The 23,784-nt window shown below is 39.2% G+C and overlaps 1 protein-coding gene across 3 annotated transcripts in view; it reads right to left on the reverse strand.

The window, feature by feature from the left end:
- Window positions 1-23,784, reverse strand: part of sik2b (salt-inducible kinase 2b) — a 40,281-nt gene that overhangs the window by 9,734 nt on the left and 6,763 nt on the right. For all 3 annotated transcript variants that reach the window (XM_029516876.1, XM_029516875.1, XM_029516877.1), the window contains exons 3-9: window positions 19,887-19,950; window positions 11,768-11,929; window positions 5,816-5,940; window positions 5,188-5,311; window positions 2,240-2,466; window positions 1,110-1,262; window positions 491-649 (exon numbers count right to left, since the gene is read on the reverse strand). In XM_029516876.1, the coding sequence (XP_029372736.1) occupies window positions 491-649; window positions 1,110-1,262; window positions 2,240-2,466; window positions 5,188-5,311; window positions 5,816-5,940; window positions 11,768-11,929; window positions 19,887-19,950 (1,014 nt within the window). The remainder of the gene's footprint in view (window positions 1-490; window positions 650-1,109; window positions 1,263-2,239; window positions 2,467-5,187; window positions 5,312-5,815; window positions 5,941-11,767; window positions 11,930-19,886; window positions 19,951-23,784) is intronic.

A 23,784-nucleotide genomic window follows, 5' to 3' on the forward strand; every position in this document is an offset into this window, starting at 1 on the left:
ACAGAGAAAGCGGGAGTGTGAGTGTCTGTGTGTAAGAGCTCTGCAGGACAGGCAGTTGTCCTGTCTGATGTGTGCTGGCTGAGTGCTTACATAAGAGAACAAGTTAGCTGCACTCTGGCAGGTTGATGGAGCAAGCCAAAACCTCAGGGGAGTCTGGCGCGCGCGCGCACACACACACACACACACACACACACACACACACACACACACACACACACACACACACACACAGTGCACAAAGTGCACAAAGTGCAAAGGCATCTCTGATTCACAGCGAGTAGGTATGCTTCTCAAAACGAATCACTGTCAAGCTTAGCGGGATAATTTTCAGGACATACTTATTCAAGCTGATAATGACTATAAAAACCAACTTCCATGACCAGAAGGCCGGATGTGAATGAGCTGTCATTTGATAACAAGACAGAATTAATAACAAAAAGACACCCTTGTCCCCAAAGCTGTAACCTGTTTTCATTTGTACTGAACTTACTTTGGGCGTGTTGATGTCCTCCACCCCGAAATTCTGTTCCAGAGAACATGCAGACTGAGGGAAGGTGAAAGCATCAGAGGAGGCCTGGGGTAAAGCAGGGGAGCGCAACAGACGAACACCCTGTGGGAGTAAACCCACCTGGGCTGAAGCACTGGTCGACTGCAGAGAGAAGGAATACCAGAGACTGAGACAACACTACAGTGACACTACATCAAATACCCTCTAGCCAATACGTTACAACAGCTTTGATAATCATGCAATTACAACAAAATAGAGCTGAGGTGAATTTGACTTTATAATCCAAACATGACAAAAAAGCCAGTGTCTAAATTTTGAACAACATGAAGGATAAATTGCTCAGTGTCGGTAAGAAGAGACAGTGGTAAAAAAAAAAAAAAGAATTAATGAATTATGTAATTGTGGGAGATGCATTAAGATCAAGGCTGGGGAGAAAAGACTGCAAGAGAACAGGTGAAGACAGAACCTGGCTGGACAAATGAATGTCTGTCTGTTTGCTCCTGGATGCAGGATTGAATAATACAACTTTGATCAGAGTGTGGATGATTTCATTGTATACATTATTCAGATTTCCCTTGTCGCTCAGACACCCTGATGTTACCTTGACGACAGTCTGTTCGGCGATGGTGCTTGGCCGTCGCTGGCGGGCATCAAGCCTCTGTTCCACGGGGAAGCTACAGCGATGAGCCTTGAGCCGCTCCACCAGCAGGTAGTAGATAGCAGCAAAGTGGTTGTAACTTTTGTTCTGCAAAGACTAGAGGATGCCATATGACAAAAGTAATGGCATCTGTAATTTAAGTTAATACTGAAGCACAACTTCCTTTACGAATGAGCTGGCTGTGACAGCACTTAAGATATGATGAGAGAATTCTTTAATTATCCCTGTGTGAAATTGGGTTACTGCGACAGCTGCATAACAGAGAATAGAAAAAAAAAATACAACTAGAGGGGCACTCAAAGAACGCAAAATGTCAACCATTAAACTTCAGTAAAGAAAAAAATTAATTAATTAATTCAGCTTCATAATAAATGATCTGGATCTGCCCCATAATTAAAATGGGTATCTCCCTAGATCATGTCTCCATTACTGTTGGTTCAAATCAGTATCAATAGTTTTGGGATAAGGTTTCATTCAGATCTACAAGTGACAATAAAGAGTGCTATTCCAATGCATGCACTGCTGGATGTCATGTGGTAAATGTTAGTCTCTAATATGTATAGATATATGATACTTAAGATCATCATAATATATCTAAAACTATGCTCTTATTTAATCTCTTAATTATATATTCCAGTCATGAGCACAATGGCAATGAAGTACTTATGTATGTGGATTATCAGTTACTTCTAGATATGAGGTAAAAGCCAAGCATTTCAAAATTGCACTACAGTGTTGAGAAAATTTTGTTTTCCCTCATTGGCTGGGTTATGTGGGTCATGCTAGCAGCCAGTTATTTTCTTTTTTATAAGGGTAAAATTAAGGCACTAGGGAGGCCCCAAATCCTGGTTTGCCCAAGGGCCCTGAATTACAAAGTCCTCAGAGAACACGATTCCACATGTTTTTATTATTCTTGTATCTGTTGGTTGATACAAGGGATAGTGGAAGTACTCTTTTCTAAATAAGTGAAAGATGCATATCCTTTGTTTAAATGTCATCCTCAGAGGTTTTAAGATTTGACATTCAACCTGCAACCCCTTGCCCCTGCTGAATAAATAAAACCAAATCCCCACCTCTATAGTCTTGTGCTGGTCAATGCCAAGGCTATGCATCAGGCGGAGGACCTGTTCGCTGTACTCGCCCACGCCCACCTCCCCCTCAGCAGACAGGGGCTGTTGGTACAGGACAGGCCTCTGTACAGGAATGTCCAGAGCCATCCACTTGTGCTCCTTGATCTGGGCTACAGACAGACGCTTCGAGGGATCCAGGACCAACATCCTGCGGATCAGGTGCTCACAGTCTGTATGGGATGGAAAGAAAAAACATAGACAAGGTGGCAATATTCTCAGGTTGTCTATGTTCAATAACACAAAGAGTTTTTTGTGTTGGACTTTAGAATCTACTAATTTATTTTCTTAGCACCCTGTGCCTTCACTTTCCAAACAGAATGTCTGAACTCTCCTCTACTTTCCTCCCCTCCTAATGAGAGCTCTTCACCTCCAGTTAGTGGCTAGATGAGTTTGACGTCAGACACAGCTGGGATCTTAATGGGATTACAGCTCCCTGGCTGTGCCACTTTGGCCTATCTACACCCCTGCTGCCTCCACCACATTACAGCCTGCTGCATAGTTTCTGTCCAGATACAGTTTAAAGTAAAACAGGTGTTTTCAAAATGTATGCCCTGTAGTAGGTCATTCATTTCTTCATTTTTTAATGCTTTCTTTACTGGAAAACTTTTCTGAAATTGATCATGTGCACCAAATATTTTCTGCATGAAAAGTCAACTTGTGTATTTCAAAACTCTCAAAACCAAACATGACACATGTTCTGTAATTAGGCCATTAATGCTGTTCTGTTTTTTAAAGACAATTTGTCTTTAAAATTTGTCTTTAAAACAAATTGTTTTTTGTTCAAATTTGCATACTGTAGAGGTAGAGCTTCACAGACCATTCCTTCTTGGTAAATATGATTAAACTTTAAGCAATTTGTGAGTTTTATAAGAGCTGAAGTTAATTTTCTACCTGCATCAGCAACCTTGTGCAGGTTAGCTTTTCTATCTCCTGTCCCCAGTCACCATTTTAGGAGAGGGCCCAAGGTTCTGGCTGTCACCATTAACTCCCTCCTGCACATTCTTTCCAGTTGCACAGCTGATCTAGTGAAGTCCACTTACATCATATTTTTGAGTTCAGCAGACTCTGTTTTTCCCCCAGTAATGACCATTACCAGTATGACTTTCACTGTACTTTTACCCCATGCTGTGCTATCTTAACAGCTTGTGCAGCTCCAACCTGCATCAAATTCAGTACATAGTATGTTTCACTACAATTTCTTTGACACAGTAGTTGCTACAGCCATGTTTATAGCAACAGCTGAAGCACATTTTTCAAAGCTACTAAACAATAGGGAAGGTTGGACTATGTAATAGGGCCAACGATGCACAAGAGTCTAGCTGGCTGGCCAATTGATTGGCACACTGTTCTTAGCCATTGCATTACAACACCATGACTCAACCACAGAACCATCCCAGTTAACACTTGCAATGTCCCACTGGTATAGAGTTGCACCAAGTCCCCTGGTGAAGGAGAACAACTCTCTGTTGCGAAAAGTTAAAACACCAGAAGGCAGGTACTGAGACTTGACTCGCCACATGTAACAAAAAAAATGGACCAAGCTTCACAGACAACACCATGTATAAAGTAGGTTTATTGGTAAATCTAAATCACAATTGTGAGCATGTTTGTATGTTTCTATATCTTTCACGTATAACTGACTTGTCCAGGGAGTACCTCACTAACATTGGGGAGGTTTTAAAGTAGTGTACCATCAATGGTCACTAACTGAGCAATTTACACCATCATACATTGTTTTTAGTGCCAGCTTTCTTAAATTTCCTACTACCTTGCTGTTTCTGACCCACTGCAACGATCGTCTGAATTAATCAAGATAATACTGATTTAGTCTATTCTGTTTTACATTTTACACTAATGTTTTGCATTACACAACATCAGGGGAGACATATACTGGTTATTAGTCAGTAAATTGTAAGAGGATGACATTCACAGTGTTGCTTTGTTCTAGTGAGAGTTGACCGCGGTGCGAGGTTGTACTGTGTATCACAGCACCAGATGAGAGGAACAGAGCAGATGAGATGGACTGTTACTAGATGAAGAAATCAGCACACTCTGTTCTTTTTGTTCAGGGAACAGGGACTGGATTGGGGGTGAGGGAGGCGGGTTTGAGTGTCAGTCTGGCCAAGGAGCTGACATTACACTCCTACATTCCCCTTATGCTAATTGTTTCAAGGTCCTGAAGAAAAAGAAAAGGAAATCTGGTCGACTCTTTCACCACACCCCCCGTGGAGTAACTGCTACAGACTTTGCAGATGGGATACAGACAATCAAGGCAAGAGAAACAGATTCGGACAGAGACGGACAGGAAGATGTCTCACAGACAGCAAGCATGAGTCAGGAAAGCTTACAAGCAGGCAGACAGGCAGTTTCCTCAGAAAGACAGACAGACAAGCTGCTGGAAGGCTTCACTGGCTCTTCCCCAGGTTACATAAACAGCTCCAGCTCTGGACTTAATCTGCTGCCAGCTAGCTAGCACAGCCGCTAACAGCAGGACTGGTTTGAGACAGTCAGCCAATCTGACTCACTCTGCAGCATGTAGGCATGCACACATGTACTGACACATTACAGAGGACAATGGCAGTGTCTCTCACTGTATGCTCTTCAAATGAGAGGAATGCATTCTCCTTAATGAAATTACCCCAACTGGTTGCATTCACAAGAGAGTCTGCCAGGCATCATTCAACAGTATGTTGACTTAAATAGAAAAGTCTGTTCTGCAGCCTGATCATCGGAGCAGCATTGACCCTCGTGGGAATTTCCATGCTGTTTCTGTCTAAGGCCATATTGTGATGAAAACCTTCCAAGGTGTCCCACAAATGCATTGTATATATACATTTAGATGAAGGCAATGTACTGGGTATCTCCATAAAGATAAGCTCATTTCCTCTTACCTTCAGTCATGAAGTAAGGGATGCGAAACCTTCCCTCTAGGACTCTCTGTCTCAGCACAGGCAGAGTAGGTCCATCAAAAGGCAAAGCACCACACACCAGCACATACAGCACCACCCCCATACTCTGTGAACATGAAAACATGTACATACATAGACAAGGTCAGGGCAGGAGCCTGGAACTATCATGGAACTTTCACCATGGATCAGGTGAGTTCTGATGTATATAAGGCTAAGATTATTGTTTGCATGACACATAAGCATAGTGGAAACACAAATGCGCAGTCCTTCACACAAATGTTGTAAATCATTGCAGTAAAAAGCAAGCAATAAAATGCAGTTGGGAAATCCCTCTAAATGTCTCCACAGCACCACAAGAGGAGAAAAAAAATCTGCTGACCTCCTATGAAATATATATAGATACATATCTAATATTAAAGAAATGTATTATTTCTCAAATGATCTTTCTTAGTGAAGTAAATGTTGCACAAAATATCTTAATGAAAGAGCCTGACATATATCCAATGAATATCACTGTAGGTTAATATAAATATTAATTAATTAATAATTAATTAATATTATATTGTTAATATAAATACAATTGTCTTCAGTAACCAGCCAGTCATCTCACCCAGATGTCAAGCTGTGGGCCCTCATATTGCTGTCCCTCAAAAACCTCTGGAGCGGCATAAGGTGGGCTGCCACACCATGTGGCAAGAGGCTCCCCGGGCTGGAAGAAATTCCCAAATCCAAAATCTACATAACAAAAAAGACCAGAGGAAGTGGGTTAGTGGGCGCAAAGGTGAAGATAATTTCCATGTTGAAACTTCAAAACCCCTTCCAAAAGAAACCTGACCACATGGTTCCTACAGGAGTTTTTATAATAGGCAAACCTCTAATCGTAAATATTTATTGTAACTGCAAAAAAAGGGGAAGAGGTAATGGTTACAGTGTAGCTGTGGCGATTTTCATGCTGAAGTGGTCAGACCATACAGGGGAAATATGCAGAACCAAAGAGTGTAATATCTTGTGACTGATAGCTTGTAAGTGTCTCCATGAAGTCTGCAGGTTTTGCATAACATAAGATGTGATCCACATATTTTTATGTTGAGAAAATGGGGCTTTGCATGAGGTAACCTCCCCTGGAGACAAACACAAGGTCATTGTTGCTGTGCTCTGATTGGTTGTGGAATAGAGTGTCTAAACCCTGATTTTAAACCTTCAGAGAAATAAGACAGGGGTGTGTATCCAACCCTTGTACAGAAACACAAACAAAAGTCTGAGAACTTCACATCTGCCTTTCATTAAAATCCAACTAAAAGCTTTAGTAATATCTAAGAAATTACGCTCAGTGAGCTTGAATGCTTGCAATCACTCAGTCAACTTGTATTTTCATTCAGTGCATATCATTCTTCTTGCTTCCCATTACATCGTCGTCTTCCCCACAATTTCTCCAATAAATTCTCCTTTGTCACACTTTCTCATTTAGGTTTGACAAAACTTACTACTCATGCTTATTTGTCATGCTGAGATGATCAATCCATTATGCATTTAAGGGGAAGTTAATCAGTGATAATAGGAAACCACAGATTCATAATTTTTAATCAAACAAAATCTTGAACTCATGCTGGTTAGAGTTTCCCAGATTAGAAGATCTGATGATCTAATCACAATGCATCCAGTCTGATTGCATGTTTGCATGCACGCATCTGAAAATGTATAATTATGTTTAATGCATATATATAAAATGCATTAAAGTAGTGAAAATACAACTTTTTAGAGTAAAATAGAGCTGTCCAAATCTCAAAAGTAATAATTTCCCATATACGTATTAAACAAAAACCAGAAAATCATTATATTTGGGAAGCTGGAGGTAACAAATTATTGAAAATTGTATTTGCTCATTCACTTAAATCATTCTTTAACAAATCAAAATGTTCAACATTTTTGTCTGTTAATCAATTTTCTCTGACTAATGTTTAGGGTGTGGTTGACTAGGACCTAATTATTCAGATTAGTTACCATGTAATGGGATTGCAACGCCCATCTGTTCCAACACAACACTGAATGATATTTTTGTTACACACGAAACAAGATGTATAAATCAGGGTTTAAAGGTTGGAGCAGTGCATGCTACCAACTATAGAAAATAGCAGGTTTAACACTATTGTGAGGGCCTGCATTTAATCAATTTAATTACTGCAGTGCAGGTAGCACCAGGTGTGGCTGAATAAATTGGAGGGTAACGCAGTGCAACACAGTGGAGTTTATTACAAGTAGGTTTACCATCTGATGCTGTTGTGAAGGTGAGATGCGAGATGCAGAGCAACGTGGAGCAGAGCAGTGCAGTTGGTTTATCGTCAGAAGCTGTGACCCAATTCATGGAGCGGAATACTGAGCAGACTGGTTGACGTCAAAAGCTCCAGCACGCTGCAGGGTACGAACAGCACTCGCAGCTCAACAAGAAGGGCGGAGTGGGGAACAAGTGTATGTCGTGCACAACAGTATTAGCATAATATTAGCCGAAACATGCCACACTGGAATATACTCCTGCCAACCACTTATAAAACTGTATATGTGAATTTGGAATGAGTGTATGAGTGAAGGGAACAGCATCCATTGTATTGCTTCTAATAAGAGGGTGGTCACACAGATACAGTTAATGGCTAAAGCTAAGGATGCACTTCACTCTGCTTGAGTTACTCAGTCTCTTTCATCTCTTCTCTTTAGCATATTTGTTATCACCCTCTCTGTCACTCCTCATGTAAGCTACAGGCTCTTGAAAACTCAGTCTCACACTTATATGAAAAGGACTATATCACTGTTAAGGATGAGACTATGTAACTTTTGACAAAATAAACAAGTTTTCTTTGGCAATGAAGAAGTGACTGGTATGACCAGTAACTCATGTTAACAAACTTTATGAAGAAATGCCTCTCTAACAACACAGCACAGTAAAACCTAGATAGATCTTCAGGCCTGCTGTGGCTATTCTGTTTTTCAATCAGCACAGACAGACAATTCATTTAACTGCTCTTTATCTTCCATTGGAATCCAAGTCCTGAATAACTGGATGCAAAATGACTTCTGGTTCTGTACCTGTCTACCTGAACTCAGTCATGGAGGTGTATGCTTCTTTTCCACTGCATTCCTCCAAGAACTGAGGAATCTGACATTGCCATTGTCATTGTCATTTGTTGTTCCCCAATGGCGAAAGAAGCGACCAAATAATATTAGCCTCAAGAATCTCTCAGACATTTTGTTTTCTGAGCACTTCCTCTCCACCTCTAACACGTATAACCAACCCTTGCTGCCCTTACTGCACACCTTTACTTCTCCATGTGCTTTTATTGAACAGAATCTATTCTTACTGTTTACTTCAAAGCATGCTACTTCATCGAAGCTTAACGGTTGTCTCTGACTTGTAAGTTGCTAAGGATAATAGCATCTGTCAAATGGGTAAATGTATTCCTGCATAACAGATGCTAATGAGTCATTTTGTTGACTTCAAGACTCCTGTCGACTTGTGCGTTTGTTTCACAACAGTTATCACATATCACATGAGCTCACTGGCAGCTGTTCAGTGAAAGTTAAATAATCTCACACTACATTACTGTTTTACAGCTAGCAGAGACTATTAGAGTAATAGTACATTGGTGCGGAATACTGTGGTAAACACAGTATATATATATGTTTATTTATTTGGGTGTTTAAACGGTATAGTGAAAACCAGTCTTTCTCATACCAGGAATGTGTTCCCCATGAACATTCAAATTCATGTGAAAGTTTGAAATTTTGAAGGTTTGATACCAAAACTCTTCTCAGCATAAGACTCAAATAAATCAAATATTCAAATACAGCCTGAAAGCAGCTATTCACAACATATCACAGTGGTCACATCATGACCCCTGTGGTTTCCTTCCATTACTATATCATAGGATTTGATGCATCTGCATGTGAAAGTAATTAGAAGATGTCTCTCCACAAGGTCTACTTGTTCTAGAGATTGTTTGTATTCAAAACATTGTTAAATTGAGCATGAAACATCTTTCAGATTTGGAAAATTTCCAATAAAATAACTTTGTGAATTGCTTCCACCTTGAAAGGCAACTATAGTTAAAGAAGCTATAAATGCCTCAAAATGCTTTTATGATATGACGTTACTTTACTCAAGACATGACTAAAATCATATATATAGTTAAAAAAACTAACAAACAAACAAATAAAAAAACACCTCAACTGATCTGACAGCATACTTTTGTTCTTGTTATTTCTCCTCTGCACTTTCCCTTCAATCTGTCAATCTGAATGTAAAGGGGCTGTTTGAAGTGAAAACATGAAGGGCACCCCCTGCTGCTCCTGTGTTCCCTTCTCCTCTGCAGCCACAATGAGTGTGACCTTTCTTTGACTGACCACTGGCTGGTTAAGCTTCACACAGACTGACCAGTGGTGGCCTTTAGAAAGCAGGGAGGCACCACTGGGTTGCAGGAAAACCCCTGAAGCATAGCTACTCTGTCTGCCAATACATATCCAGTCGAGGGATGTGACAGGAAATGGAAAACTAATTGAAAATTTTAACAATCAATGGTTTATCGATCGAAAATGTCCAGCTGTGCCAGGATCACAAATGTATGGTTCTGCTACTTTTACTAGTCTAATCTTGAAAACTTATTTTAAGATTTTGAACTCCTGATCAACAAGGCTGAATTATCAATATGCCCAACTATAATAACATATAATTTATATCATATAGTACAGGTACCAAAATGTGGCAAAGAAAACATTAAATTATAGTACAAAAACACTGGGAAGAATATTAGGAAAATAATTTACAAAAAAACTGATTGAACTTAAGAAAGATCAAATTAAAGCAAGGACGGTAATATATTCTACAGTAAGATGAAAAAGATGGCACATTTTTTTAAAACTAATCTAAACTAAAACGTCCCTATTATTTTAGTTGATATTGTATTTATGAGGTGAATGGACTCACGTAATCTGCATTTAACACAAAAAAATGTACAAGAGGGAAAAAAGAAAGGATGTGGAGGTGAGCGGGATACAACAAAATACCTAAACTGCCCAATTAATCAAAGTGCCAAAATAAAATAACAGATGACTTGAAAGCTGAAGCTGGAGTGTAGATTATCCCCCATAATGATAAGGAAATCTTTACATCTCTTGGTTGAATGGATGGCTAATGTAAAGTGACATAAATGTGACTAGTGCAGTTTGGAAATTTTGAGTGGGGACTTGCTTTCTCATGTACAGTATGAATCTCACATTTTTCTTCATGTACCATTTAGCAAACATGTCAGAACTAGTAGTTGGTAAGAGAGGGACAGAAGGTACTATACTGCTGACGGTCTCCCAACTGATGTTTTTGCTCATCACAAGCTAGGTAATGTTCTGTTCATTGTTTTCCTGCTTCAAATCTAATCTGCCGTGCAGGCAATTGGTTGTGAGTCAGACATGTTTGTAAAAATTACTGCTGGGGTAATAACATCTCCAGGTTATCATCTTGGACCCTTCTGAGAAACAGTGGACAGGATGACGTGAGTAATGATGCAGGCAGAACATTCACTTCTCTATCAGTTCTTTTATAGTTCCTTGTAATAGCTTTAAAAATAGATAAATTAATGTTAACTGGGGTGCTCATTTGTCATTTGCCCCATGAAGTAACATGCAGCATACTAATAAACAATGATTTTGAGAGTCCTTTGAGAGCAGGAGGGCATGTTCCCTAGCACACACTTTAATACTTTGTGTGTCTGAGGTCTATTCACATTGTATTTTTGGCTGTCCTCAAGTGATCAGCTCACCTTAGATAGATTTCAGTAATGGTGCTGAATAAAGTCCAAGGTAAACCTCGGCCTCTCTCAGAACATTGCCACAGCTGCACAGCTCTGCCACCCTGCTATGTACTGGTCCTCATTACTCTTCCTTCATCCTCTCATCTGCTACACTGTCTCACAAGTAGCCAATCCATTTTATCACCTTCTCTCCTCCTCCAATTAAACCCAAACTCTTTCCTCCCACTCGCTCCCAACTTCCCCCTCCTCCACTCTGGGGCACATTGGTAGGGTGACACTCTCACTAGCCAGCTCTAAATGCCAGTTGCTTAATAATCACACTTTGAAGCTTGTACTACAGACCTCCAGCTTATTCTCAAATCTCTGCCTCTGAGTCTGTACCTCTTTATGTCCTTTATCTTTAATGTTTCGTCCCGTTTCTCTCTCAAAAGTAAAGATTTGCGTCAACGGGGAGAGATTTTTATTTATTTATTTATTATCTCCTCTCATGATCATTTCTGCCAAGGAAGCAAAGGCCTTTGTTTTGAGATTGAGACACTGAGATGTGTGCCATGGCATCTTTCAGCCAACAGAGATCTTGCAGGAAACCTCAGACCACTTCTCAACACTGTGCAAATAGCCCAGGCAGGTAGTTAAGACATTTCTGAACTACTCCGGTACAGAGATCATGGCAGGAATTGAATTAAAACTAAATGACTCCATACAAGCATCCAGTATGTCTCATCTATCAGTGAGCTAATAGGTGGCCTTGCACAATGTGTTTATGGTACCTGCAATCTTGATGTTCATGTGGCCATCCAGCAGGAGGTTCTCTGCCTTCAGGTCCCTGTGGACGATGTTGCGGTTGTGGCAATACTCCACTGCTGACAGGATCTGCCAGAACTTCCTTCTGGCCTCCAGCTCACTGAGACGACCGTGCTTAGCTAGGTAGTCTACAGCCAGAGAGAGAGAGAAGTGATGTGTCATGTTAGAAGTACAATATATACAGATAATATTTTACTTTAATTCATATCTTGGTGTCACACTTTTAAACAAAGTATAAAATATCATTTTGTGCAACTGAAAATAATTTAAAGTTACCAATTCAACCTAAACATACACGTCTTTGGACGGTGGGAGGAAGCCGGGAAACCACACAGGCACACAGAGAACATGCAACCCACACAGAAAGGCCCCAGGTCTAGAATTCAGAACCTTATTGTTGTGAGACGACAGTGCCAACCACTGCAACACCAGTCCGCCGTGAAAAGAATAGATTTGGGCAGATTTTTCACTACACCAAATATTGGTGGTCACATACATCCTAATAGCTTACAACCGTTCTACTCAATATCGTACTTTTATTTTTCAGTGCAAAATGTATCATGTAATTGTTCTTGGAAACCATTTGTCTGACTGCGCGCATGTGTGTGTTAGTAGGAAACAATTGACAGTGAAGAGTGAACTGTGTTGTCATAGCTGGAGGAGGAAAAGGAGGACCAAATTTCTGAGAACTTGGTTTCAGCTACATGCACAAGCTAAAAGTTGGGGCAGGGTGCGTGCAAAGGGGATGTTTGTGGGAGGTCACACTGGATTGCAGTGTTTGTCAGGCTATGATTGCAGTGCACACTATAACACTTTAAACTCACGGGGACTAATCAAGATGCTGATGTAAATATAAACCTTAGCTCTTGCCCAATGAGTAACAAAAACATCTGATCTACGTGCTTATCTGCTGAGTACAGAGTTTGTGGTTGTATGAAAGGACACGAGAAACCAAAAACTGTGCTTTCTCTGTGAAGGCACAGTAACACATTTCTCTCCATCTTCTTTGTCCAAGCCTACAGATCACTGATCTTTCTGTAATTGTTTGCTTTCAGAGCATACTTTGTTTTTCCTAACCTATCACACTTAGCCTTCACTTGGAGAAAAAAATGTCATCCCCACAGACTGTTTTACAGGACACATGATTTTTTTTTGCAATTCCATGAACTTTGGAAAGTGTGGTGTGTGGCTGCTGCCAACAGGGTTCCTCTTCACACCTCTCTGTCCAGATAGCTTGCTAGCATTTCAATTCACACTCTGTGGCAAACAAGATAGGACACTCTGTTGCCTTTCCTTCCAGCTGGCATTGATACAGACCACCAACCAAACCTGACAACAATGCACAACAACCACAACAAACCCAGCCAACCAAACTTCGTATACGAGTAACCAATGTGTGACAAATATATGAAAAGCAATTATATTAAGGTTCACTAAGTCAGTCAAAAACTTTTTGCAATCACAAAGCAGTCAGAGATTTGCAGCTAAGTTTGCTTGAGATATTAATACACATTTTGCTTAGTCTTTTGCCTGAAATACAAAGTTATATTGCTGCCATTTCTCTGATGTGCACATACATTCTTAATATTAAGATAAGATTCCTGGCAGAATTTTGAAACCAGGGCTCTGCCAAGATACACAGTGAGGTTACACTAAGCTAATTTCACAGTCCATTACCATCAAAAACATTGTACCACCAACTAAACATAAGATATTTAATGTAGAACAACAAGATTTCCTGAGGACTGAGACTTGCAACATGCTGTAAAACACCTCATTAGCATCATCAACCCAGCTCAGGATTAACCAAAGGGCCAGCTGTGCATTAGGTCACAAAAACTCCACAACAAAATTAACAAAATGAATAAAACAACAAAAATGAACAAAGCCCACAAGTTTAAAGAACATCATGCTGCTTTATCATCAACAAAGTGGTTGATAAATACTGTCGCTAGCATCTGACTGAGTGAGAAAACCTGATTAGACAGTAGCTGGCAAATTCCATAGAGGAGGCCATTCAATGACCAGGGCAGTTTTCATGCAACATCGCTAATCAAAATACACACTGAGGAGGGGAATGTGTCAAAGAGGTCCAAGTATGTACCTACGAGATGAGTAGGACAAAAGAACTAACCATTCTGTGATCAAACCTTTCCCTTTTTTGATCTGCCTCTGTCTCTTAAGACATCAGTGTGATGTCATATAAGCGTTTGTTAAATGATCAAACTGCAATAAGTTGCCTAAACTATTTTGATTTGAGCAGATGTCGAAGATTGGGATAAAAGCCTGCTATCTCAAACAGGGCAAGACAAGGCAATCATTCAGACACAAACATGATTGCACAGAAATTAGTGTACAGTTTCCGACAACATTTCCCCAAACATAAACTATGTTTATTTTTGAGGGGTTGTTCTTTCTTACCTGCACACAAAGATGCAGGAAATCAATGCATGATTCTTTCAGCCATCATATTTCTGATGGCCAGGGAAGACGCAGGGGTTGCTGATTCTGTACTGCCATCCAATGAGCAACTCAGTTAAAATACTCGTGCCCTGACTGTTTCAAACACACATTAGTAAAGCTATTACAGTTTATGTAGTTTATTTTGGCTGTTTGGCCAAACCATAGTAATCCATGCTATTAAAGAATACAAAAATAACCAGTTAATCCTTTAAATATTTTGCAGCCAGAACAGGTGTGCTTATGGCCTTTCATCTTAAAATCTTTATCAATGCTGAGTTATCAATTAGAGATAATCATTCTTGACTGTTTTACCACTGAAATGCTCAACAAACTTAACATGGAAATTGTTTTCTTATTTCTGTGTGAACAGCAGCATTGTGTTGCTGCTTCTTGCTCTATGGAAGCATTTACAAACATGCCATTAATGTTTGAGCAATCGACACTGCATACACACACAGACACACACACAGACACACACACAGACACACACACACACACACACTGTGGTATGTTGGCCTAGTGGAAGGATGAGTAATTCACTGATACAATGTTGACGAGGGCAAGGACCTCAGCAAAGTGAGATATGTAGAAATGCATTCTGGGAAAGTGAACAGGACAAGAATGATTCATAGGGGTATTAAGGAACAACTCAACAAATCCGTGTTCCATTTCTGCTGAGAGCTGGGTGAGAAGCTAAGTCTCTTAACAGCTGCTCAGGTTTGGAAGGGACAAACATCATGGGTACAAACTGGCTTTTTGGATAGACCTCTGGCTGGACTTCAGATAACACTGTGTGTTTGTGTGTGTGTGTGTGTGTGTGTGTGGTTGTCGAGGACAAGGGGCAAACTCACACTATCCCCCACAGTCTGTTACCACATTGGTAACTGAAACCCAAACTGCATAAATACTGCAGCCTTATTAAAGGCAATCTGTGTGTGTTAATAAATGCTAGTGATGATTTCATACTGGGACCCTCGAGGGTTAAATAGGGCTGGAGATTAATACTACCCTTATATCAAACTTGTCAAAGACAATATACCACTACCTGTTGTGATGGTTTATTTCTTGTGGTTTCTTGCAGTACCCATTCAGGAGGTAATGAAAAAAATAAATTACTTTTGTTTATGTTTAAAAATCAGAGCAAATAACTTTCTTCTGCATATCCCAGGCATCTGTGACACCCTTTCCAGTCAAACCCGTGTGGCATTTTGCTCAGTCTCTGTTGATTATAGTTGGTTCCAGTTTATGATAATTATAGTTAAAAATAACTACGTAGATTAATCAATAATTCAATTGACTGAAAATAATTTGCCATTAACGACTTAATGTGATTGCAGTGTGTAAAAAGCTTATTTTATTGAGCATTATGACATGAATTTATACCCATGTCTGCTGTACAGATTTACAGGCGTCATTTCATGTGACCCCAAGTGCGTGATTTAAACCATGTGATGAACAGGGATTATTTTGTCACACGTACCATTCCTTATGGTTGTAAGTCTGGTCATTTTAAACTGAGTTTAATATTCTGCATGATACAATAAATGGGTTTTCTCATTATTAGCTCCTTAGTGCGATCAAACGTGTATTGTGGATGAACAGCTCATTTCTGATGCCATCAGAATGTCAGATCATATCAAACGACTACTTTCAGTATTTTTTTTTTTTTTTATTAAAATTGATGCATTGTATCAACAATGTGCCAAGAGATTGTGTAAATACATTGTGTAAATATAGCAGTACTGTCTTTTTCATGAACATGCGCATATGAGATGACCTTGGGAAAGGTCAGAAGTCAATGCCATTAATTTTTGTTAATAAAAAAAAAAACAAAAAACAAATCTATGTAATCTTGCAGATTTCAGGTTTAATATAAATTGTAAATATTCAGTAATTGCATAATTTTTGCAACTAAGGGTGAATCTCTTTTGGAGCACACATGCATCATGTTCCCACAAAGGATAATGTCACAGCAATCTTATTTATTAGATAAACAGAAAATTAAAACCATATTGGCTGCAAACAATACGGTACCAAAAATCACGTCTGACTTTGGTCAGTCTGTCATCAACTCCTTTATGTTTTTCTCTCTTGGTCAAGGTCAAAGCAGCCACACCCTGTCAGTGGACAGATGAAGAACACTGACTGAGTAATGAGAAGGATGGCTTATGATGAAATGGAAATTGACAGCATCAGTAAATAAGAACGTGTATCAAAAAATATCCTGAATCTTCCTTTGAAGTCAACCAGTCTGCCTGTCTCATTCCCTTCCCGTCAGTCAGACAAAAGAAGTGCATGAGTGATTCTACTCACTGCCAGCTATTATACTCCCCTCTCTCCAACAGTGCTTTCTTAAATATGCATGCCCTACATTTCCCCACCACCTTCCAAATTCAAATGGATGTCCCCTGCTCTTGCCTCCTTTCTCTTCTGCCTCCACTCTTCTCCTGCCTCTGCTCTCCGCAACTCCACTTTATTTGTGGTTGACCCAATTTCCAGGTTTGATCCATCCTGCAGTGTTGAGGCAGTCTGTGAAGCAGCAGACTGACTGACAGACAGACACAAAGACACATCAACAAGCTGGCATCGATGCCACTGCTGTGCCCATTACTGTGCCCACACATCCTTTTGCAAGAATGAACCCATCACTCTCCGCCTCCTTGTGCCAAACCCAGCTCCATTTCTGTGTCTTCATGGAACACACACACACAGGCACATGTACACAGACAGTCCACCCCTCCTGCTCCTCCACAACACAATTTACACTTTGGTCTTAATAGGAAACATCCATTGTCTAACTCATCCACTGTAATGGCTATAAGTTGTTGTGGCTACTCTTAGCATCCACAACAACTTATATTTTCCACTCTGTAACCTGTGGCCAGGAGCAGACCTGAGAAATTTGTTGTGTCTGGAGGGCAACAGAGGAGGAAGAGATCTGGAGATCTGGCTTGGCAGTTTTCCCATTTGCCTGACTGTGACATGACTAAATGAGACAATCCATCTCCAGACAGTGTGTTTGAAAATCAAAAATGATTGTTCAATTTTGTGAGATTGAATGCTGTAATACTAGTATTGTACTGCACCTACCAGTCAGTGTCTGCCTGTATAAGTCAAAGCTGATACTGCTGCAGCTGATGATGACATATAAACGTCTTACATAACTATATTACATTGTGCAATCGGGACAGAGAGGTCTGAGGAATCAGGGCACAATGGTTTTGTAATACACAGGGATGATCTATGTGAGAAATCAGTGGATTATGGAAAATAAGGTTGACCAATTGGCAATATGGAAACTCTTTCCTGGTGTTAGATAATAAGACAGATGATAAAGTTGAAGCCAGGAGACAGTTTCTTTATTTTAACATAAAGAACAGAGGAGGAAAATGTCAGTTTGGTTCTGTCCAAAGGTGAAAAAAATCCACTAAACCGCTCTTCTAAAGCTCACAAATTGACATGTTATGTCTTGTTTGCTAATTAGATACAAAAACTGTAGAAATTGGCAGTTAAAATTAACGTAGCCACCCATTTCCCTCTGCTTTATGTTAAAATAAGAAACTTTCATCTTCTCCAGGCTGTAGCTTCATATTTAGCACACAACAAGAACAATGACAGCGATCTTCCAATCCAGTATATTGTTAAGTGAAGGCATTGTAAAATTCCTGTAATATATGCAGTGATGCAGATGAGCCTTTCTATTTCATTCCTCTGTACGTCTGAACTGCTTTCAAATGTTTAACTACAGTACACTCTTTTCTTTTTGTGTCTACTTCCTAGCTCTCTCTGGGTCACAGGAGCAGGAGTTGCTGTTGCTGAGTCAACATCACAAGTGGAACAGTGGCCTCAGAATTACAAAGACACAGACACATGCACTCCGACACACAAACACACACACTCGCACGCACACATGATCCACTTACAGCTTGTCCACATCAGACAGGCCTAAACTTGCGCATTGATTCCTGAAATATTTGTCCATACAATAATTCCATGTTTGCATTTTGGAATTGAAATACAGTTGATGTTTTTTCTTCTAAAATAATAATCCTATATATTTCATATGAACATATAAATGCATAAAAAAAAACCTTTTTCTTTGAGCCCAGCCCAGTGTTCCGGATTGGAGATTGCAGTGTGTACACATTGTACAAACTGAGTGTGTGAGTGTTGTGTGTGCATTGTAGCGATAGAGTGCATGTGGTTCTATGTCAGACTAAGATAATTTGTTATCTTTATGAACTATTTTCGCTATGCTCTGACTTGTCTGTCCCTTCCAGCAGATGTCTTTTTACGTGCACTGTACACTGTTACAGACTGTTACAGTATGTGATATATATAAAATAAGGATTTTTGATTAATATTTAAACAATGAACAAAATCACTATTGTATTTTCAATGTTCAGACTATGCACTGAACTGTGCTAATGTTTTTATGGCAAACTTAAGCCTACTTCCTTGTTGGGTATGTTTGACTCCAAAAAACTAACTGACAGGAAATTGATGTCTGAATCAAAGGAATATTTCTTTATCTTTGTTTGTCAAAAATGGCTAGAGAATTGTAAACCTTTTACAATATCATGATAAATTATAACTTTAACTTTACTGGCTTTAGACTGCTCATGGCTAAAACTAACTAAATATGCAACATTATAAACATCATCAATATATAGTAATATGATCATAATCATTGGTGTTTAACTGCCACATCTGAAGGACATCTACACAGTGTGCTGTGTGAGAAAAGCAGATGGCATTTTAAAGGACTTCACATACCCCTTTCATGGCATGTTCACACTCATGCAGTAAGAAAGAAGGTATAGAAGCATCGCAGCAAGAACCACTCTGCTGTTAAACAGCTTCTTCCCAACAGTGATCAAACCTTTAAACAGGAGAATGTGAACTGCATGAAACAGACTCTACAGCACTTATTCTAACTGTTCTTTTTTGTTTTTATTTGTCTTCATTTATTGACTTTATCTGCTTATTTATTGTTTTTATTGCAGTTAACTTGAAGTGGTGAATGTTTGTGACAGCTACCGTAAGAAAGACAAACAAATCTATTTAACTTTCAATTTGAGGCAAAGCCTCTGTTATAATGTCCTGTTTTTTGCAAGCAGAGCAAAAGTGTAACTTAGATCATAAATAGTTTCGTGTGAACAAGTGTTATCTTACAGTAACCGAAAATGGATGAATTACATCATTGTTCGTCACCAGGTAGACAGTAACTCGATATCTTGCATTATCTGAACATCTAAGCAGTAAACCAATGAGCAGAAAATGACTCTGGAGCACATATAGTCATAAACCAGTCTTTTTCTCTTTGAGGTGGCCTCTTTGCGGCATTCAAAGGCCATCAAAGTGATGTCATTTTATGCCACAGGAAAACAATGTCAGCAAATTTAGCAGCACAATGTGCTTGATTTCCATCTATCATGTGACCTTTGACATTAGGGAAAGGATAAATGTAAGAACACAACTAATGTTGTTTGACAAAAATTTTTACTGACACAACTGAACAGATTTTTTGCGTGACTGATACAGGGAATAAATTAACTGGATTGAACAATGTATGCAAGTCACTGACGTCAAACGGATTTTGTATTTGAAAATGTCACTCACCGAAGATCTCCCCATTCTTGGCATACTCTGTGACTAAGTAAAGCATGTTCTTCGTCTCCATCACCTGAGAGAGGAAGAGGACAAAAGAACAGGGGCCGGGGGGGGGGTAGGAGAGTCAATGTGAATACACACCTGGAACCACTTTTTATTTTCAACATCATCAGAAAAAGCTTTCTGCACAATAGGGAATTAGGAAAAGGTGCACAACAGCATGTGCAAGTTACCAAAAATATTGAAAAAATGTCCACAAGGCTCACTCTTGCGGTTAAACTGCAGCATTTGGCATTCACAGAGTCAAGATGAAAGCCAAATGTGTGAATGGCACTGGGTCTAAATATGGTAACCATGTAAGAGAATGGAGGTGGACAGTTGATGTTGCCGAGTATATCTGAATGGTACTTAAAACCTTTCAGTCCTCACACAGTGCCATGTTGTGTAGGAAGAGAGAACTGATTTAGAAACAGAAACACTCGGGAGATGAATAGAATTAAATGTGGAGGGGAGAATCAGATGGAGAGGGGAGGATGAATCAGACACAGTGAGCCAGACATTCACACTAGAAATCCCACGCACATTGTTTATGATCAATTTTCCATCTGCTACACTGACCGATTCATAGATTTAGGAAATGAGAGCCAGTTTTTGTTTTTTTTTTTTTTTTTGCGCTTTGGTTGGCCTTGGTTGCATAAACACAATTTGTCCTCTCTGAGCTGGAATACAAACGACTGACGAATTAAGCCCAGCATCAGCATCCAATTTGGGAAATAAACCTTCCCCACAGCAGACATTTTGACTTGTCGCAGCAGGAAAAGCAAAGGTGTAACTAATAGTATTAACGGTGGATCCGCTTCATTAAGGCATGCCAATAAACCAGCATGTACAATAGCAGGGTCCTGGCACTGCCACACCAGATTTAACTTATTAGTTAAACCTGTGGTTAAAAATAGAAAACATACACTGCGAGAGAAATCCGTTTTCAAATTATGGCACATATCTTTCTTTTATCCATGCTGTGATAGTATCAACCAGGCTCTCTGACATGGATATATTGACTGTCTTAAAATGTTTGTTCAGGGATTTTATACGGTATGCCATTCTAAAAGACTTACTTGAATTAAAATTATTATGCTGCTCTACTGCTTTGATTAAGTGATAAGAAATTTGGCTAATATTAAAATTGTGTGTGTAGTAGTGTGTAGTATTTCAGCTTCCGGGGAGCGAAGACTTCCTGTTCCAAGTAACAGCAATGGCGGTATAACTGAAGCCAATCATTTGTCATGGCTTACATTCTAATACAAGGGGACAATTCATAGTTTGAATTCCAGATACCGATAAATGCAAAAAAACATGCAGTGTTTAGCATCTGACTGGAAAACAACATTTATAGGGCTAATTATATTATATTTTCATAATATACTTAATGAAAGTGTTTATTGAGTGTAGACAAATATAATACATGTTGAGCACATAGTATGTACACACAAATGGAGCTCAGTAGCCAAATAAAAATAATATTAGAAGCAGGGTAGAATTGATTCAGACAAGAAATAGAAATAGATCACATATGACATTACTGCTTGTCCAAACAAATTTAATCAAACACAAAAGTTAGAAATTTTACGTTGACATTTTTAACACAAGCAAGTTTGAAGGTCATAGAAATGTGTTTCAGATTGATACAATTTCAATAACACACAGCATACTGTAGGTATGGTACGATCAACCGGTTTTACTATTAATTGGTTAATAGTAAACCAAGTACTAAGTACTATTTAAAACGTTCCAATTATCCAACTGGGGAGGCTGACTAATACTGAGATTTAAAAAAAACAAAAAACAAATCACGTAATCATAATAATCACGTAGCGCTGTTTTCCCACAACAAGATGGTCGTGGGTTCAGTTCCCAGGCCTTTTTGTACAGAGTTTGCATGTTCCCCCCCCGTGCCTGCGTGGGTTTTCTCCGGGTACTGCGGTCCCCCCCCCCCCCACCGTCTAAAGACATCATGTTTAGTTTAATTGGTGACTCTAAATTGTCCGTAGGTCTGAGTGTGAGGGTTGTTTGTCTCTGTGTGTTAGCCCTGCGATGGACTGGTGACCTGTCCACAGTGTATCCCAACTGGGATCTGCTCCAGCAACCCCCGCCACCCGGAAAAGGATAAGCGGCACAAGAATAATGTATGAATGAATGATTATGTTCACAGAATGAGAGGGGGATTAATTGTAAATTACTTTTGAGCACTCTGAACTCAGTCGCTGCAGCTGTTATGAGCTTGTGGGTTGTTTAGGTTGTTGGGTTTTCTTTTTTTTTGTATTTTAAGGGACAGTAATTAAATAAGAGTTTGTGTGTGTTCTGGCTAAAGAGGCTAATGCTGCTATGGGAACAATGGCAGCAGGAATGAGCTTTCTCCACCAAAATAACATGTAAATCGATATCGTATAAGTCTTTTGGCAATAAAAAAGATGACCAGGGGGTCATTCTAAATGATCACCATCCATAGATACAGTCACAATTGAAGGTACACAACAATTTAACCACACAACACTGTATGGTATGCACAGTTGTTCAATAAATTGTAAAAAAAAAAAAAAAAAAAAAAAAAAAAAAAATATTAGGCATGAATGACAGTTGATACTTGTACCATCAAAAGCCATAATCATCCAATGTTTGGTATACTGTTTCACATTTAATGCAACATTATAAATGAATCAATTGTTTCAATTGAATCATTTCAATGGTTTTAACCATGTGGGAATTAATCACAATGTTGAGGATAACAGCTAGTGTCATGCTCCATCCACTACCCTCAATTTATTCAGAGCTTTGGAGCATTTAATATTGCTTTCACTATGAAAGCATTGAAAGAGAGTGTTTTTTTTTTTTTTATTTTATTTATTGAAAACAATACCCAACTTATAATCTTAATGCTAAAAATTGAGGCACAATTATTTTTGATTGATAATGAAATCATGATTATTAAAATGATCATCAATTATTGAAAAAAGACAAAAAACATTTATTAAACAACCAGAAAAAAAAACCCTAAAGAAACACTAAACAAAAATAATAGAATAGAATAGAATAAATAAATAAATAAATAAATAAAATAATAAAATAATAATAAATACCCAGAAACTACTGCAAAAACTTTTCATTTGGTGTTCAAATGGTGCCAGAATGAAAATTCTCCAGAAATGTGGTCAACTAAACTTTAAATGGTTAAACCAATTGGTCATGTTGCCTTGGGGTGCAGCAAGACAGCGCTACAGAGTTTGAACTACACTTTCTTCTGTTCTCACAACTTGAAGCCAAAATATTTCCAGACAACAGAAGACATCGTACCTTTCTTTGCTGCCAAAGGCTTCCTTTCTGCCATTTTGATTCACTTCAAGCTTATACATACCGCTCCTCAATTTTTTGTAGAAGAAGGGGTTACACGGAATTTTGTGGAAAAGCTGGGGGCTTTGCATTTACAGCACAAGCACATCACAGAACATGCATCCTCTTTGATTATCAAGTTTTCATGATCATGAAAAAGCAAAAGCAAATTCAAAATTTGATTAATCGTCCAGCCCTACAAATAATCTTTGTACTTGTAGAGAGACTCTTGCCAGTCAAGAATAAGGGAGGACAGGTATAAAAGCTGTAAACACAACAGAGTCAGCTGGGGAAAGAAGTGGAAGCTGAACGGAGAAGAGGGCAAGTGGCGTCCACAGATGGGTTGTCAGGGTATGTGTGTCTTCATTGGCTTGGGCTTCCCTCCGGGCCAAAGGGCCAGTTCCAGTTCATGAGACTGGAAAGGAAATCACTAATTGACCTGAGCTGATTGGATGGATGGGCCATGGAAATAATGATAGACACCAAAATAACAGCAGACAGCTGGAGATTTGCCACATGG

The sequence above is a fragment of the Echeneis naucrates genome, chromosome 13, assembly GCF_900963305.1.
Source record: "Echeneis naucrates chromosome 13, fEcheNa1.1, whole genome shotgun sequence".
Classification (NCBI taxonomy): domain Eukaryota; kingdom Metazoa; phylum Chordata; class Actinopteri; order Carangiformes; family Echeneidae; genus Echeneis; species Echeneis naucrates.